Here is a 15,627-nt window from a genome sequence, read left to right on the forward strand (position 1 = left end):
AGAAAGGATGTTCCGTGTTTGGGGAATATAGCAAATAGGCCAGGAAGTTGTTTTTGAAAATATGTATCTTTTTGGGAAATTTGTGGAAGTTATTAGAAATATAGCTCCATCTGGTTGGTGTTGGGAGGGGTAATAACTAACTTCATCTTGAACCTTTGGGGCACTTGGAAATTGCACTGATTTTTCCAGTTTGCATCCCCAGCTGAACAAGTCGAAAAACAAATGCAGCCAGATCTTCTGACTTCATTTGTACATGTTCTAAGAAAGCAAGCATACAGTAGTTTGGAGGCAAGCAATTAGGGCTGTGGTGCAGAGCAGCATTATTTAAAAATTTACCCTTTAGCACAGTTGTGACAAGATAATGAATGTGCATTTGCTATTGTGGGAGTGGAGTAACTTAGAAGGAAGGAAAAATGAGCTCATTGAGTGTTCATGGACCATCAAGTCCAGAGAACTTTCAGTGTGAAAGAGCTCTTTGTTAGTGCTTCTGGGGAGCTCTTGACAGATGACAGAAAAGGGCCCAGACTATTCTTCAAGGAAAAGCCATCCCCCAGAATAACCATGCCATGTTCAGCCTTTGTTCCCCACTTTACCTTGCCCAGCTACTCATACTGAATGCCTTATGGTTTCCATGCCACTCTACCCAATTCCCTCATAAGAGGGACCAGGTCAGCAGTCACCTGCTCCTGCATGCACCAGTAAGGGCCACAAATCGTCTTGTCCACACTCTACCCACACATGGTATTCTCTGTGATACCTGTGGCTCCTATTACTCTCCCCTGTAGGGACACCAAACAAAAAGCTAAGCTTCTTTTCTTGGCCTCTTGAGTTCTGGGTACTTTTCAGTCTCTTTCCAAGGCACTTGGTCCCAGGGGGCTGAAGGCCAGTGGGCTGAAGTCTACTCAATATTTAACAGTCCTCATTTTACAAAGAAGACTTCTCTTTTGTCCAAGTTCGTATTTGTGGGAGATTCTTACCTTGCCAACACTGTCACTGCCTGTAGTAGGTTGAATAGTGGCCCTCCAAAAGATTATGTTCATATCCTAGCCCTGAGAACCTATGAATGTAACCTTCTTTGGAAGAGGATCCTTTTTTTTTTTTTTAATTTCTTTTCAGCGTAACAGAATTCATTGTTTATGCACCACACACAGTGCTCCATTCAATACGTGCCCTCCATAATACCCACCACCTGGTTCCCCCAACCTCCCACCCTCTGCCCCTTCAAAACCCTCAGGTTGTTTTTCAGAGTCCATAGTCTCTCATTGTTCACCTCCCCTTCCAATTTCCCTCAACTCCCTTCTCCTCTCCATCTCCCCATGTCCTCCATGTTATTTGTTATGCTCCACAAATAAGTGAAACCATATGATAATTGACTCTCTCTGCTTGACTTATTTCACTCAGCATAATCTCTTCCAGTCCTGCCCATGTTGCTACAAAAGTTGGGTATTCATCCTTTCTGATGGAGGCATAATACTCCATAGTGTATACGGACCACACCTTCCTTATCTATTCGTCCGTTGAAGGGCATCTTGGTTCTTTCCACAGTGTGGCGACCGTGGCCATTGCTGCTATAAACATTGGGGTATAGATGGCCCTTCTTTTCACTACATCTGTATCTTTGGAGTAAATACCCAGTAGTGCAATTGCAGGGTCATAGGGAAGCTCTATTTTTCATTTCTTGAGGAATCTCCACACTGTTCTCCAAAGTGGCTGCACCAGTTTGCATTCCCACCAACAGTGTAAGAGGGTTCCCCTTTCTCCACATCCTCTCCAACACATGTTGTTTCCTGTCTTGCTAATTTTGACCATTCTAACTGGTGTAAGGTGGTATCTCAATGTGGTTTTGATTTGAATCTCCCTGATGGCTAGTGATGATGAACATTTTTTCATATGTCTGGTAGCCATTTGTATGTCTTCATTGGAGAAGTGTCTGTTCATATCTTCTGCCCATTTTTTGATATGATTATCTGTTTTGTGTGTGTTGAGTTTGAGGAGTTCTATATAGATCCTGGATATCAACCTTTTGTCTGTACCGTCATTTGCAAATATCTTCTCCCATTCCATGGGTTGCCTCTTTGTTTTGTTGACTGTTTCCTTTGCTGTGCAGAAGCTTTTGATCTTGATGAAGTCCCAAAAGTTCATTTTCGCTTTTGTTTCCTTTGCCTTTGGAGACATGTCTTGAAAGAAGTTGCTGTGGCTGATTATCGAAGAGGTTACTGCCTATGTTCTCCTCTAGGATTCTCATGGATTCCTGTCTCACGTTGAGGTCTTTTATCCATTTCGACTTTATCTTTGTGTACATTGTAAGAGAATGGTCGAGTTTCATTCTTCTACATATAGCTGTCCAGTTTTCCCAGCACCATGTATTGAAGAGACTGTCTTTTTTCCACTGGATATTTTTTCCTGCTTTGTCGAAGATTATTTGACCATAGAGTTGAGGGTCCATATCTGGGCCCTCTACTCTGTTCCACTGGTCTATATGTCTGTTTTTATGCCAGTACCATGCTGTCTTGGTGATCACAGCTTTGTAGTAAAGCTTGAAATCAGGTAATGTGATGTCGTCAGTTTTATTTTTGTTTTTCAACATTTCCTTAGCGATTCGGGGTCTCTTCTGATTCCATACAAATTTTAGGATTATTTGCTCCAGCTCTTTGAAAAATACCGGTGGAATTTTGATCGGAATGGCATTAAAAGTATAGGTTGCTCTAGGCAGTATAGACATTTTAACAATGTTTATTCTTCTGATCCAAGAGCATGGAATGGTCTTCCATCTTTTTGTGTCTTCTTCAATTTCTTTCATGAGTGTTCTGTAGTTCGTTGAGTACAGATCCTTTACCTCTTTGGTTAGGTTTATTCCCAGGTATCTTATGGTTCTTGGTGCTATAGTAAATGGAATCGATTCTCTAATTTCCCTTTCTGTATTTTCATTGTTAGTGTATAAGAAAGCCACTGATTTCTGTAGATTGACTTTGTATCCTGCCACGTTACTGAATTGCTGTATGAGTTCTAGTAGTTTGGGGTGGAGTCTTTTGGGTTTTCCATATAAAGAGTCATGTCATCTGCAAAGAGAGAGAGTTTGACTTCTTCCTTGCCAATTTGGATACATTTTATTTCTCTTTGTTGTCTGATTGCTGTTGCTAGGACTTCTAATACTATGTTGAACAAGAGTGGTGAGAGTGGACATCCTTGTCGTGTTCCTGATCTCAATGGGAAGGCTGCAAGCTTTTTCCCGTTGAGCATGATATTTGCTGTGGGTCTTTCATAGATAGATTTGATGAAGTTCAGGAATGTTCCCTCTATCCCTATACTTTGAAATGTTTTCATCAGGAACGGATGCTGGATTTTGTCAAATGCTTTTTCTGCGTCAATTGAGAGGACCATGTGGTTCTTCTCTCTTCTCTTATTGATTTGTTCTATCACATTGATTGTTTTGTGAATGTTGAACCATCCTTGCAACCCAGGGATGAATCCCACCTGGCCATGGTGGATAATCTTTTTAGTGTGCTGTTGGATCCTCTTTTTAGTGTGCTGTTGGATCCTGTTTGCTAGGATCTTGTTGAGAATCTTAGCATCCATATTCATAGTTATATTGGTCTGAAATTCTCCTTTTTGGTAGGGTCTTTGCCTGGTTTGGGGATCAGGGTAATGCTGGCTTCATAAAAAGAGTCTGGAAGTTTTCCTTCTGCTTCAATTTTTTGAAACAGCTTCAGGAGAATAGGTGTTATTTCTTCTTTGAAAGTTTGGTAGAATTCCCCAGGGAATCCGTCAGGTCCTGGGCTCTTGTTTTTTGGGAGGTTTTTGATCACTTCTTCAATCTCGATACTAGATATTGTTCTATTCAGGTTGTCATGTGCTGACAGAGAAAGAGACTAGAGTTAGGAGATACAACCCAGGGAATGCCTGGAGCCATCAGAAGCTGGAAGAAGCAAGCAGGATTCTCCACTAGAGCATATGGAGGGAGTATGGCACTGCTGGCACCTCGATTTCAAATTTATGACCTCCAGAACTCTGAAAGAATAAATTTCTGTTGTTTTAAGCCACCAAATTTGTGATTATTCATATAGCAGCCCTAGGAAACTAATTGTTTGCTTTAGCCAGTGATGGGCTTGGATCAAGCTATTCAATACTAACTTGGATTTATACAGTAATAGCTGGAGTGGGCCTTAGTGGTGAGGATAAAACAAATTAAACAAGGAAAGACTAGTGAATTCCCACTTTGAGGTTGAGAGGGATGAATCTGCCTCCTCCTTAGGGAGTTTATGTTCTAGTTTTCAGCACAAGATCTAAGCACACTTTTTTTTTTTAATGTCATGTTATTATACTGTGAGTTATTTTAACTATAAAGACAGACACAAGGCACAGCAAACTTGCAAACCTAAGGAAAAATGGGCCAGAGTTCAGAGGAAGGAGCAGCTGAATGGACTGGAGGGACTTCATGGTCTTATGGAAGTCGTGTCTGATCAAGAGTGGGCCAGCAGGAACAGTCTGTCCAGTCCAGGCAATGAGTACATAGTCTGTATGGAACTAAAAATAAAAAAAATATAAAACCAACTAAAAGTCAGTCTGCTTTTTATTATCACTATGGTCCAACAATTAGAAATTACATCATTGAGACAGTGCTGCTACCCACAAATCGTTCATTGGTAAGGTTTTTTTTTGTTTTTTTAAGATTTTATTTATTCAACAGAGAGAGAGAGCACAAGCAGGGGGAGCAGCAGAGGGAGAGAGACAGGACCCTGGAATTATGACCCAAGCCAAAGGCAGATGCTTAACCGACTGAGTCACCCAGGTGCCCCTCATTGGTATAAGTTTTAAACAATTGCTGCAATATTGATCTTAATATTATATATGTATGTTTCAAAGTAGCACATTTTTATTATTTAGCCTTTAATAAACACTATATTTTACATTGAAGTTAATTCAAGTTATGCAGTTGACCCCTGACATACATGTACTTGTTTTGAGAGTCAGTGCATACAAGGAGGAATTATTTGAGTTACCATGGGCACAGTTTGTGTCTCCAACACCTGACTACATATTCTTGTGTGTAAGTAGTAAATTCATAAGAAGCAATGATAACACATGGATTCTAAAGACAAAGGAACAGCTTGAGTTATTTCAGTTCTGTTACTCTATGCAACTACTTTGAATTTTTATTTGTGATTGAGTTTAAAACAGTGAAATTATATTACTTTTGTTTGATAAGTGCAAATTGTATTTCATATATAAAATATTTTACTGAATTTGAATATCTTTAAAATAGAAATGAATTATTTAAAAATTATTGTTTAAAGGCCAAAGAGTAAATCCAGAAAATATGGTTATTACTCATTATCAAATGGTTATTTCTGAAAATAAATTTTATTGTATTGGTAAGATGTTGAAAATGATGCCTTTGGTGTCAAATAGGTAGGTTTCATCATTGTGTGAATGAGGAAGGGCAGATGTAGAATTTGAGGAATGGTGAGTTTTAAGTCATTCCAACAAATTTTATTTATTTATTTATTTATTTATTTATTTATTTATTTTTGAGATTTCATTTGACAGAGAGAGAGAGAGATCACAAGTAGACAGAGAGGCAGGCAGAGAGAGGGGGAGAAGCAGGCTCCCTGCTGAGGAGAGAGCCCGATGGGGCTCAGTCCCAGGACCCTGAGATCATGAACTGAGCCAAAGGCAGAGGCTTTTAACCCACTCAGCCACGCAGGTGACTCAAGTCATTTCTTCAAATTTAAATCTGTTGCTTAAAATTATCCTGGTTAATTTGAACATAACTTTAACAAATAATTTACAGCAAAGAAGGAAGTTATGTAAATAATTAAGATGGCCATATGTCCTGGTTTGTGTAGGACACCTCTAGTTTAAACCCGTTACCCAGCGTCATAGCTTCTTTCCACTCTCCAGTCTGTTCCTATTTGTTATCCCTTAGAGGAGGGGCAAATTGTGCTCATACAAAACTAAGTGTAGAATTGGAAGTATCGTTTGTAGTTCTAAATAAATGGACATTAAGAACCATCTATTAATAAGAGTGGCAATTGGGGTACCTGGCTGACTTAGAAGAGTGTGAGGCTCTTGATCTCTGGGTTGTGAGTTTGAATCCCATGCTGGGTGTAGAGATTACTAAATAATAATAATAAAATAAACTTTAAAAGTACCATAATTTTTTTTTTAAGATTTTATTTATTTATTTGACAGACAGATCACAAGTAGGCGGAGAGGCAGGCAGAGAGAGAAGGGAGGAAGCAGGCTCCCTGCCAAGCAGAGAGCCCAACGCGGGACTCGATCCCAGGACCCCGAGACCATGACCTGAGCCGAAGGCAGTGGCCTTAACCCACTGAGCCACCCAGGCGCCCAAAGTACCATAATTTTAAAAAAGAATGGCAATTGACCGCTTTGCTATCAATTGTGAGTTATAAATATTGAATAACCAGTGAATAATGAAGGGAGATTATGAGTCCATTTAAATGGGAATAAATTCCAACTCTTTTCATTGGTGAGACTTTCAGAAGCACTGGTGTGCATCATCAAATTTCTATTTCTTTGGAAGGATGCCATAGTGATGACACACAATCTAGACAGAAGAGAAGTTTTAAAGTGAAGTTTGAAAATTGCCAGAACTGGAGTCAAGTCAGGTAGAATGGAAGGGAAGAAAATGGAAGGTGATAAAGGAGACAAAGATGTTCTTGTGATGGATCATGTGGGTAAAGGCAGCTGGAGTTCAGTAGAAGAGTGTCTGACTATGCAAAGAATAAATCTACAAACCAAATTTAAAATAAAAGGTATAATCTGAGTTAGATAGCAGGTAAGATCAGGATGACATAAACCATGAGAGAATTTTTATTCCCAGGGTAGTTGTATATGAAACCTAGCATAACTGTGCATGGTCCTCCACTTTTCTTTGTCTTAGTGCATACCCTTTCTTGGATTAGGAACAATCATTCCCCTTCTTATCCAATGGACAAATTCCAAGCTGTCTTTTAAAAGGCAGTGTAGAATGGTGGTTTTAAGCACTAATATTGCAAGAGCAGTTCCTGGGTTCAAATCCCAGCATTATCACTTTCTAGCTGTGTGTTCCTAGGCAAATCAATTTCTGGACTTCCTTCTTATCTGGAAAATGTGAGTTAGTGGTGATGTGAAGATGAAATGAGTTAAATATTTAGTATCTGGAATGGAAGCTGGCTCCTAATAAGTGCTTCATAAATTAACTATTATTTAAAACTCAGTTCATGAAATAATCTCCTGTTGGGAGTGCTTCCTGATTCTACTTCTAGGCTACCATAGGGCATCCTCTAATAAGGCCCTATGCACAGCCTGTCCTGTACTATAACTATTTATTTTATTTGCCTACTCATTTCAAACTCCTACTGTTAAAGATTTGGGTATTATAGATTCCTACATTCCACTGTCTAGCAGAGTTCTTTATAGTAGTGTGTGCTTGGGGTACCTGGGTGCTTCAGTGAGTTAAGCCTGTGTCATCAGCTCAGGTCATGATCCCAAGGTCCTGGGATGCTGAGTCCTGGGATCAAATCTGCATCCGGCTCCCTGCTCAGCTGGGAGCCTGTTTCCTCCTTTCCCTCTGCCTCCTGCTTCCCTCGCTTGTGCTTTCTCTCTCTCTCTCTGTAAAATCTTAAAAAAAAAAAAAAGTGCTTGCTTGATAAATATTTACTGGATGGACAAATGAACAAGTGAACAAGTGCAGCCAATTCACTTCTCCAGGTCTCAGTCTTTCAAAGGGATGATACTGTTAGGGAGAAGCTAAGCCAACTGTAGTAGCTGAGGGCTCTGGAAAGAGGAATTTACTCCTTAACCATGGAAATCTGGCTTTTCCCCTGGAAATCTGGCTTGACTAAACCACAGAAGTGAAACTTACTGCCACCACAAACAATCTCCTACTTGTCATGACCAGTAGATAGCTTTAAATTATAATCTTTTTAGTCTTTGCTGCCCTTTTATTGGAAACTCCTAACTTTTATGACCCTATTTCCTCTTCCTACTTCACTGGCTGCTGATTTTCAATCTACTCTGTGAACTTCCTTTCCTCAGCTCATCCCTTAAATGTTCATGTACCTCAGAGCTATCTTTATTTCTCATTTATTCTTACCTGACACACTTTCCCTAGGAAATCCCATTTTCCCTATTACTACCTGTTGATACCCAAATTTCGTTCTCTATCCTGGACCATCACCTGAGTTGCAGACCCGTATTCTGGACATAGCCATGGACCTTAAATGTAACAAACACAGAACTGGACCTATAACTATAAGGGCCTATTTAGCCAGGGAGCCTCCATCTCTGTTGAACAGCCATTTTGTTGTTTTTGTAGTAAAACTTAAACTGACCCTGCCCGCCCCCCAACCAGGGGAACTTACTTAAAAGGAAGTCTGGGAAACCAGTAGAATGTGGTCTACCAGTCCCTGATAACAGAGCCCAAATACAAGGGCGGGTCAGGTCAGATGGAGACAACAGAGCCCGAATGCGGGGATGAGTCGGGCCAAGTGAGGACATCCAATCAGTGGAGTGTGCATCCTGTCTCCCTAGCTACCAAGGAGTGTGGGCCCCGCCTTTTGGGCTCCAATTCTGACCAAGGTGATAGGCTAGTTCAAATAGCTACTGTGGGGTGAATTGTAATTCAATTGCCCACCCCTGTGTGACCTAGCATGACTGTGCAGCTTTCTCTGTGTGTTGCAATCTCACTGGCCACCTGTGTGTGACCAGGCTCAACCACATGGCCTTTGCTCTATAAAAGTTAGTCTGTGAGGTCGTGATCTCGGGGTCCTGGGATTGAGCCCCACATCGGGCTCTCTGCTCTGCGGGGAGCCTGCTTCCTCCTCTCTCTCTCTGCCTGCCTCTCTGCCTACTCATGATCTCTGTCTATCAAGTGAATAAATAATAAAAATCTTTAAAAAAAAAAAAAGTTAGTCTGTGAGGCTGTGGGGAGGCGGCCCCGACCAGTTGGTTTGATTCTCGATGCTTGGCGTGAAATAAAGCTTTGCTTGACTTTTTCTTTCTATCAGTCTCGTTCCTTTGACCACAGACCTAACAATAATCTCCTCTGTCCCCACCCGAACCCTGTTTTTTCACTCTCTTTCTCTATCCATTCTTATTAATGACATCTGTTCCGGAGCCAAAACCTTAGGGATTATTACAGACAACTCTCCCTCTTTCCCTGATTCTATCAAGTGCTGGTCCTAGTTGTTTGGCCTTCTAAAGAGATCTTCTAAAGATCTCTTGGCTCCATCTTATCTTTTCTAGATCCTCACCACAATTGCCCAAATTCAACTTTCAACAATCTTGCTTGAACTATTCCCAAGTCTTTCCATTAGGGTCCTCACCAAATTCACTGGTTCTGTATGGTTTTTAAGCTTAGTTTCTTGGCTTGAGGTTTCTAAGCAAATAAATGCTTCAAATTCAGACCTCTCATCTACTAGCATAGGCGTTAGGTCCCTACCTGTTCATGATGATTCAATTTTTCCATGTGGCCAAGGGCAGGCTGCTGGCAATGATTTCTCCCCACCCATGTAGATATATCACACTTTTTTTCTGGGTTCCAGTGCTATAGAAAAGACCCTTTCTACCTTACCACCAGGTACTGGCCATGCACAAACATAAAAACCTACTCATGAGGTATGCACTAACCCAGTGTCTCTGTGAGCTGCAGGATTTGAGCTCTGGCTCATAGCTGTGGCTGTTGGTGGCTTCTTTGTTTCTGGCAGCTGGAGGTTTTCCTTTCTTAATTTTGAGCTTGGCTCTGTATCTACAATTGTTTTTAAAAATTTGATCCAGCAAGTCCATGTGTTTGGAGACAGAGGGGATATTGCTATCCACTCTCAGTCTGCCACACTGAAGGGAAGTCTATTGTTAAAAAATAATTTCAAAAGAGTATAAAATCACAACTCTCATACAGAGCTACAAATAGACATATTAAGGATTTTATTTAACTCATTGATGAGAAAACGAGCAAAGATGTTATACTAAATCAAAGAAGAAATTGAAAGCCATACACATTTATAGATCAGGAATATTGAAAGGAAGGTACAAACGGAGGTAAAACTAACCCCTTACCTAGTGAAGAGAAAGAAGTCACTTGAACCTCCCTTGGACAGGACAGAGTTTAACTGTCTGTAGGCAAGGATTATTTTTGCATTGTTACCTGTTATCTACAATTTACAGAGTTGTAAAATAGCTGGAAGGCAATAAATAGCTAGACCTGATAATGTGGAGGATATACTAGATTTAGATACTGCACAGTTTTCCACGGAAGCACAATTTCCTCCTATACTATGCTGTAATTATTTGTTTCATGTCTATTTCAAGTTTTTCTCAGGAATAGGGGTTGTGTTCAAACCATTGCTACATACCCAGTGCTTAGAACGATTTATTTTACTTGGAAATCTCTAACTGCAAATGGAATGAATGAAAGCTAAGTGCCCCTGTAGAAATTAGAGGATTTCCCTCCCCCCGCTTAAAGAGGGAGAATTTGGGGGAAAGAAAGAAAGTATGAAAAAAATATATATGTGTATATGTATATACATATACATGCACACACACACACACACACACACACACACACACACACACGACTCAGAAGAACTGAGATGCTTTCGTCCTCCACTTTTCTCCTGATAACTCCAGGCATTGGCTAGACTTGCTACTAATTGCACAGTGTCACTGCATCATTGATGCATCACACTGTTGTAGGTAAACTCCAAATAAAAGATCCTTCTTTTTAAATTGTTTGTCATCTGGTCTAATTTCTTAAGGCATATTTGCCAAAGTATCTTTCTTTTGCTAAATAATGCCAGCTCTTCTTCTGGAGTACATGTAAATAAAATTCTTAATTTTCTTTTCAGATGCTTCTGTATCTAAATTGCTTAATGGCTGCTGCCCCTTAGGTCCTGCCTTATCAGGGGATCTTAAGGGCCTGGCCAGCAACACCATCAGTCAGGTAATTTACATGAATAGTTCTTTAATAAACATCCAGCCCTCTTATCACTGTTCCCTGCAGGATCCTCATTAGTCAGTAACCTAATTCAAGCTTGAAAGATTTCCATTATGGTGCCCTTTGTTTCCTGCCCATTGCCTAATTTTCTATTCAGCAGGACATTTTTTTTTTCTGCAGCCTTTGACTTGTTTCTTGACTGACATGCATGTATTTTTTTCTTCAAAATAAATGAGTACGTAAGTGCACACAGTCCATTTCCCATTAATGGTGTGTTCAGTTTGGCAATACAGTAAAATGTCAGAGGGGTATTATCAAAACAATCCCTAATGTTATCTTTAAAAACAAAATAAAGTGATAAAAAATAGAAGTCAATAACTTGACTACTATGAGTATAGATGAAAGTAGAGACAATCCAAACCACAAAATCAATTTAATCGTTAAAATAATAGCTCCCGTTTTACCAATTTAAGAGCTCGGTCACCTCTACCCTTTTTGTCCAACAAATTTGGGTTGAAACAGTAATCTAAACTGGAGTATATCACTTGATAGAAAAATTTAGAATATTTCAAAACTCTTTAAAGTCTTACAGATAGTGCTAAGTTAGTAATTTTCATCCCTGGCTGCACATTACCATCACTTAGGAAAGTTTTAAAACCTGCCAATGAACTGGTCCCATCCTTAGATAATTCTGTTTCAATTGGTTTGAGATGAGGCCTAGGAAAAGGTAATTTTCCAAAATTTCCCTAGGTAATTCTAATGTCTAACCAGGGTTGAAAAACTCTAGCTTTTTATCTCTATAGAATTCTTACAAATAACATTAAGTTGTGATTTTCTTATTATTGGTTGACTGATTTGTCATTTAGATTGCAAGGCGGTCCATCAAGACATTTTTCTTCAGAAAAATAAAATGACATCTTTTTTATTAGCTGAGTGTGTATGACATGCTTGGCTAGATTTAATCATGGTAACCTAAGAGTTTGTGAGTATGTATAATTCCTGTTATGTAGGAATCAGAAGCATGGATTCTCACTCAATCTCTATTACATGGGAAGAGTAATCTTAAATTTGCATATTGTACTGAAAACAGGCTTCAGTTTGCAGTGTTACAGTAAATCAAGTATCTAATGCAAGATACTATCCTTTCTGCACATACTGTCCATCCTGTAGGGAGCATCTTTCTACTTAATTCCCACTGCTCAGAACCTCCTCTTGTTCTTTTCCCTTTTATGGCTCTTCCACATCACAGCATCTTCCCCTAATTCTTCATTTACCTGGCCAACTCTTTGTTTTCCAGTCTCAGCTGAGGAATTACCGTCCTGAAGTGGCCTTACCTACCTGTACCCCACCCCTGGGGTTCTGCATCCCCCTGTGTACTTACTCCCAGAGCCTGTCCGTTGAAGCATCCACCCTGAGTCACACTGGCCTCTTTTCTTACCCGACTCTCCCACTAGAAACCTCCTTGACAACAGGGGCGGAGTTGTCTTCATTACTAGAGCATTGATGGCAGTTGCTGTTTCAACTACTTTGTGTAATCTCTCGATATAAGCCTCCTGAACAGACTTTCCTGACAGTTACTGCTATTATTCCCATTTAAACATGATGAAATAAGACAAAATAAAAAAGGTAATTAACTTGAATATTCAAATTCACACCACTTAAGAAGAAAAGTTGGTAGGATTTGATCCTGGACAGTCTGGCTCCAGAGTCTGAGTTCAATAAATATACTGGATGAACAAGTCTGTGTGAGTGACTACAGAGTCACAGGGGCCGAGGGGCATGGTGAGTGTAGCTCCCAATTAGGTGTGCCCTAAGTTGTTATACTGAAAGATTGAGACAGTGATAAACCTATGTTCCCAAAAGAGAAATGTGTTTGTGTTGGGGGGTTTGGGTGCAGAGAGAGAGAGAGAGAGAGAGACAGAGTCTCTCTCTCTCTCTCTCTCAAACACAAACACACACACACACACACACACACACACACACACACACACAGAAAGTTTTGTCAAAAATTCAAACACACAAGAAAGATGCAAGATTATGACAAGTCAGTCAATGACATGTCTGGGATGGGCCCAGGGCAAGTCAGAAACATAAAACTATAGTACTGTATCAGAGCTTTTTGAAACAGTTTGTCTTTGTGCTCGCTTCGGCAGCACATATACTAAAATTGAAACAGTTTGTCTTTTATATAAGAAGAGAGAGCTAAAAAAAAGTGTCATAATCTGCCTTGGTTTAATTGGACCATTTGAAACTCCCTAGGTGACCTGGCAGGAGAAAAAGGATTTGAGAATTAGTAAGTTTCAGAATGGTTTATATTGTCAGTGGGGTAAATAAACAGCAGGCAGAATTTGCTATTTTATTTTTATTTTTTAAGCTTTTATTTAAATTTCAGTTAGTTAACATGCAGTATAACACTAGTTTCAGGTATAGAATTAGTTAGTGGTTCAGCACTTATATACAACACCTGGTGCTCATCACAAGTGCCCTCCTTAGTCCCCATCACCGATTTCACCGATCACCCCCCAGCTCCCTTTGAGTAACCATCAGTTTGTTCTCTATGGTTAAGAGTCTGTTTCCTGGTTTACCTCTCTTCCTGCCTCACCCATTTTTATTTGTTTTGCTTCTTAAATTCCACATTTGAGTGAAATCATATGGTGTTTGTCTTTCTCTGCCTGACTTATTCCGCTTAGCCTATTAATATCCAGCGCCATCCATTTCATTGCATATGGTAAGATTTCATTCATTACTCAGCCGTAAAAAAAAGAATTCTCTGTTTTAAACCCTATTTGGAGGCTACACAGATTGAACCTTTCTATTAATTTTCCATTGTTACTATAATAGATTATAAATTTAATGGTTTAAAACAACACATATTTATTATCTTACAGACCTAATGATCAGAAGTCTGAAAAGAATTTCAGTGGCTGAAATTAAGTGTATGAAAGCTTGCATTCCTTTTGAACACTTTAGGGGAGAATATACTTCCAACTTCTAGAGGCTACCTGCATTCCTTGGCTCCTGGCCCTTTATTCCATCTTTAAAGTCAGCAGCATAGCTGCTGCTATGATGCTAAGAGTCGTCAGATCTCTTACTCTGACTGTCCTGTCTCCCTCTTATAAGGACCCTTGTGATTACATTAAACCCACCTGGATAATCTAAAATAATCTCCCCATCTCAAGATCCTTAACTTAATCACATTTACAATGTCACTTTTGCCATGAAGGGAAAATATACATGGATTTCATCTTTTGAGGCAGGAGACATTATTCTGTCTATTATAATCATTAACAATCTCTAAGAAAAACATGTCTAGCCAAAGGACACCACCCTATATGTTATGTCTAGTTGAAAATAGTGTAGAAAATAAAGCCAAAGATTCGAAATTTTTTTTTCAATCTTATAATTTAAAAGGAAAATGCTCTTTATTAGAATTTAGTTGTAGGAGGGATGGAGGGAAGTCTTCCTCAGCCAGAAACTTGGAATGACCACATCTCAGTTCTGTACATATTAAAATGACTGGCTTTCCTTCATACATGAGTATAGAATAGGAACCCCACCCGCTCCCCTGCCTCAGTGTTCTGTGGTCAGAAGGAAGGATGACCTCTTCATACTCCAGAGACACATGACCATTTGATGCTTGGCACAAGAGATGAAGGTAAATTTTGTAGTCATAAATTAGCAAACTTCAAAAAGGTTATTTGAAAAAAATGCCAATTCCAGATCTTTCAAAAAGATCATAATATTTTCCCAGTAAAACATGAAAGATCTTTCCTTTGCTAGAGATTTTAATGTTTTCTTTTTAAATGTATTGACTTGTGTCCATGCCTTAATATGGAGGGGCTGGTCTCACCAGGAGATACATATAAACTGCCTCATTCATCTGTATTTGAGAAATGACTCTGGTCCAGTCTAAAAAGACTTCTTGAGAAGTTCCACTTCATGTTGAAGTCTGCAATATTCTCCTGTTGTCCATCCCACCAGATGAAGCCCTTGCTGAATGAAAAAAAAAAAAAAAAAAAAAAAGCCTAGTTAAATAGGATGCTTTCCTCTGCACTCAACAGTGTCTCTGGAGAAGTTTGACAGGTTTCTCTTTGCTCTTTATGTTTTTGAAATTTTTCTCTGTTGAGGGATGAATAAAACCTAATGGACAAGGACTGAGTCTACAATGAGTATGTTTTTATCCTTCCTTGATCTCAGGTTTCCATGACATGTATTCCTTGATAATTCCTTTTTCATTCTCCCATTGTTAGTCTTTAAATGACAGTCTCTGCAGTAGCCTAAAAATGGAAGTAATTGAATTTGCCCCCTCCAAAAAAAAATTCATATATTGAAGGCCTAACGCTCAATGTGACTGCATTTGGAGATAGGACTTTTAAAGAGGTGATTGAGGTTAAAATACATCATGGGGGGTTGCCTAATCCAATAAGATTAGTGTCCTTATAAGAAGAAACAGACACCAAGGAGGTATGTACACAGCGGAAAGGCCACATGGGGACACAGCAAGAATGTAGTCCTCTGTAGGGCAAGGGGAGAAATTTCAGGAGAAACCAGTTCTTCCAGTACCTTGATCTTAGACTTCCAGTCTCCAGAAATGTTTGTTGGTTAAGCCACCCAGTCGGTGGTATTTCATTATGGCAGGTCTTGGAAACCAATACAATCTCTTCTTTCTGGTCATGGGGATTAGAAACACT

At 39.5% G+C, this 15,627-nt stretch overlaps 1 protein-coding gene across 1 annotated transcript in view; it reads left to right on the forward strand.

The window, feature by feature from the left end:
* Nucleotides 1-6,634: 6,634 nt before the first annotated feature.
* The window catches only part of IQCJ (IQ motif containing J), a gene marked incomplete at both ends in the record, with an annotated part of 51,063 nt that continues 42,070 nt past the window's right edge, over nt 6,635-15,627 (forward strand). Inside the window, 2 exons of the mRNA XM_080802601.1 lie at nt 6,635-6,698; nt 10,848-10,942. Coding sequence (XP_080658727.1) covers nt 6,635-6,698; nt 10,848-10,942 — 159 coding nt within the window. The remainder of the gene's footprint in view (nt 6,699-10,847; nt 10,943-15,627) is intronic.

Source organism: Martes martes, assembly GCF_963455335.1.
Source record: "Martes martes genome assembly, chromosome: 1".
NCBI classification, from domain to species: Eukaryota; Metazoa; Chordata; class Mammalia; order Carnivora; family Mustelidae; genus Martes; species Martes martes.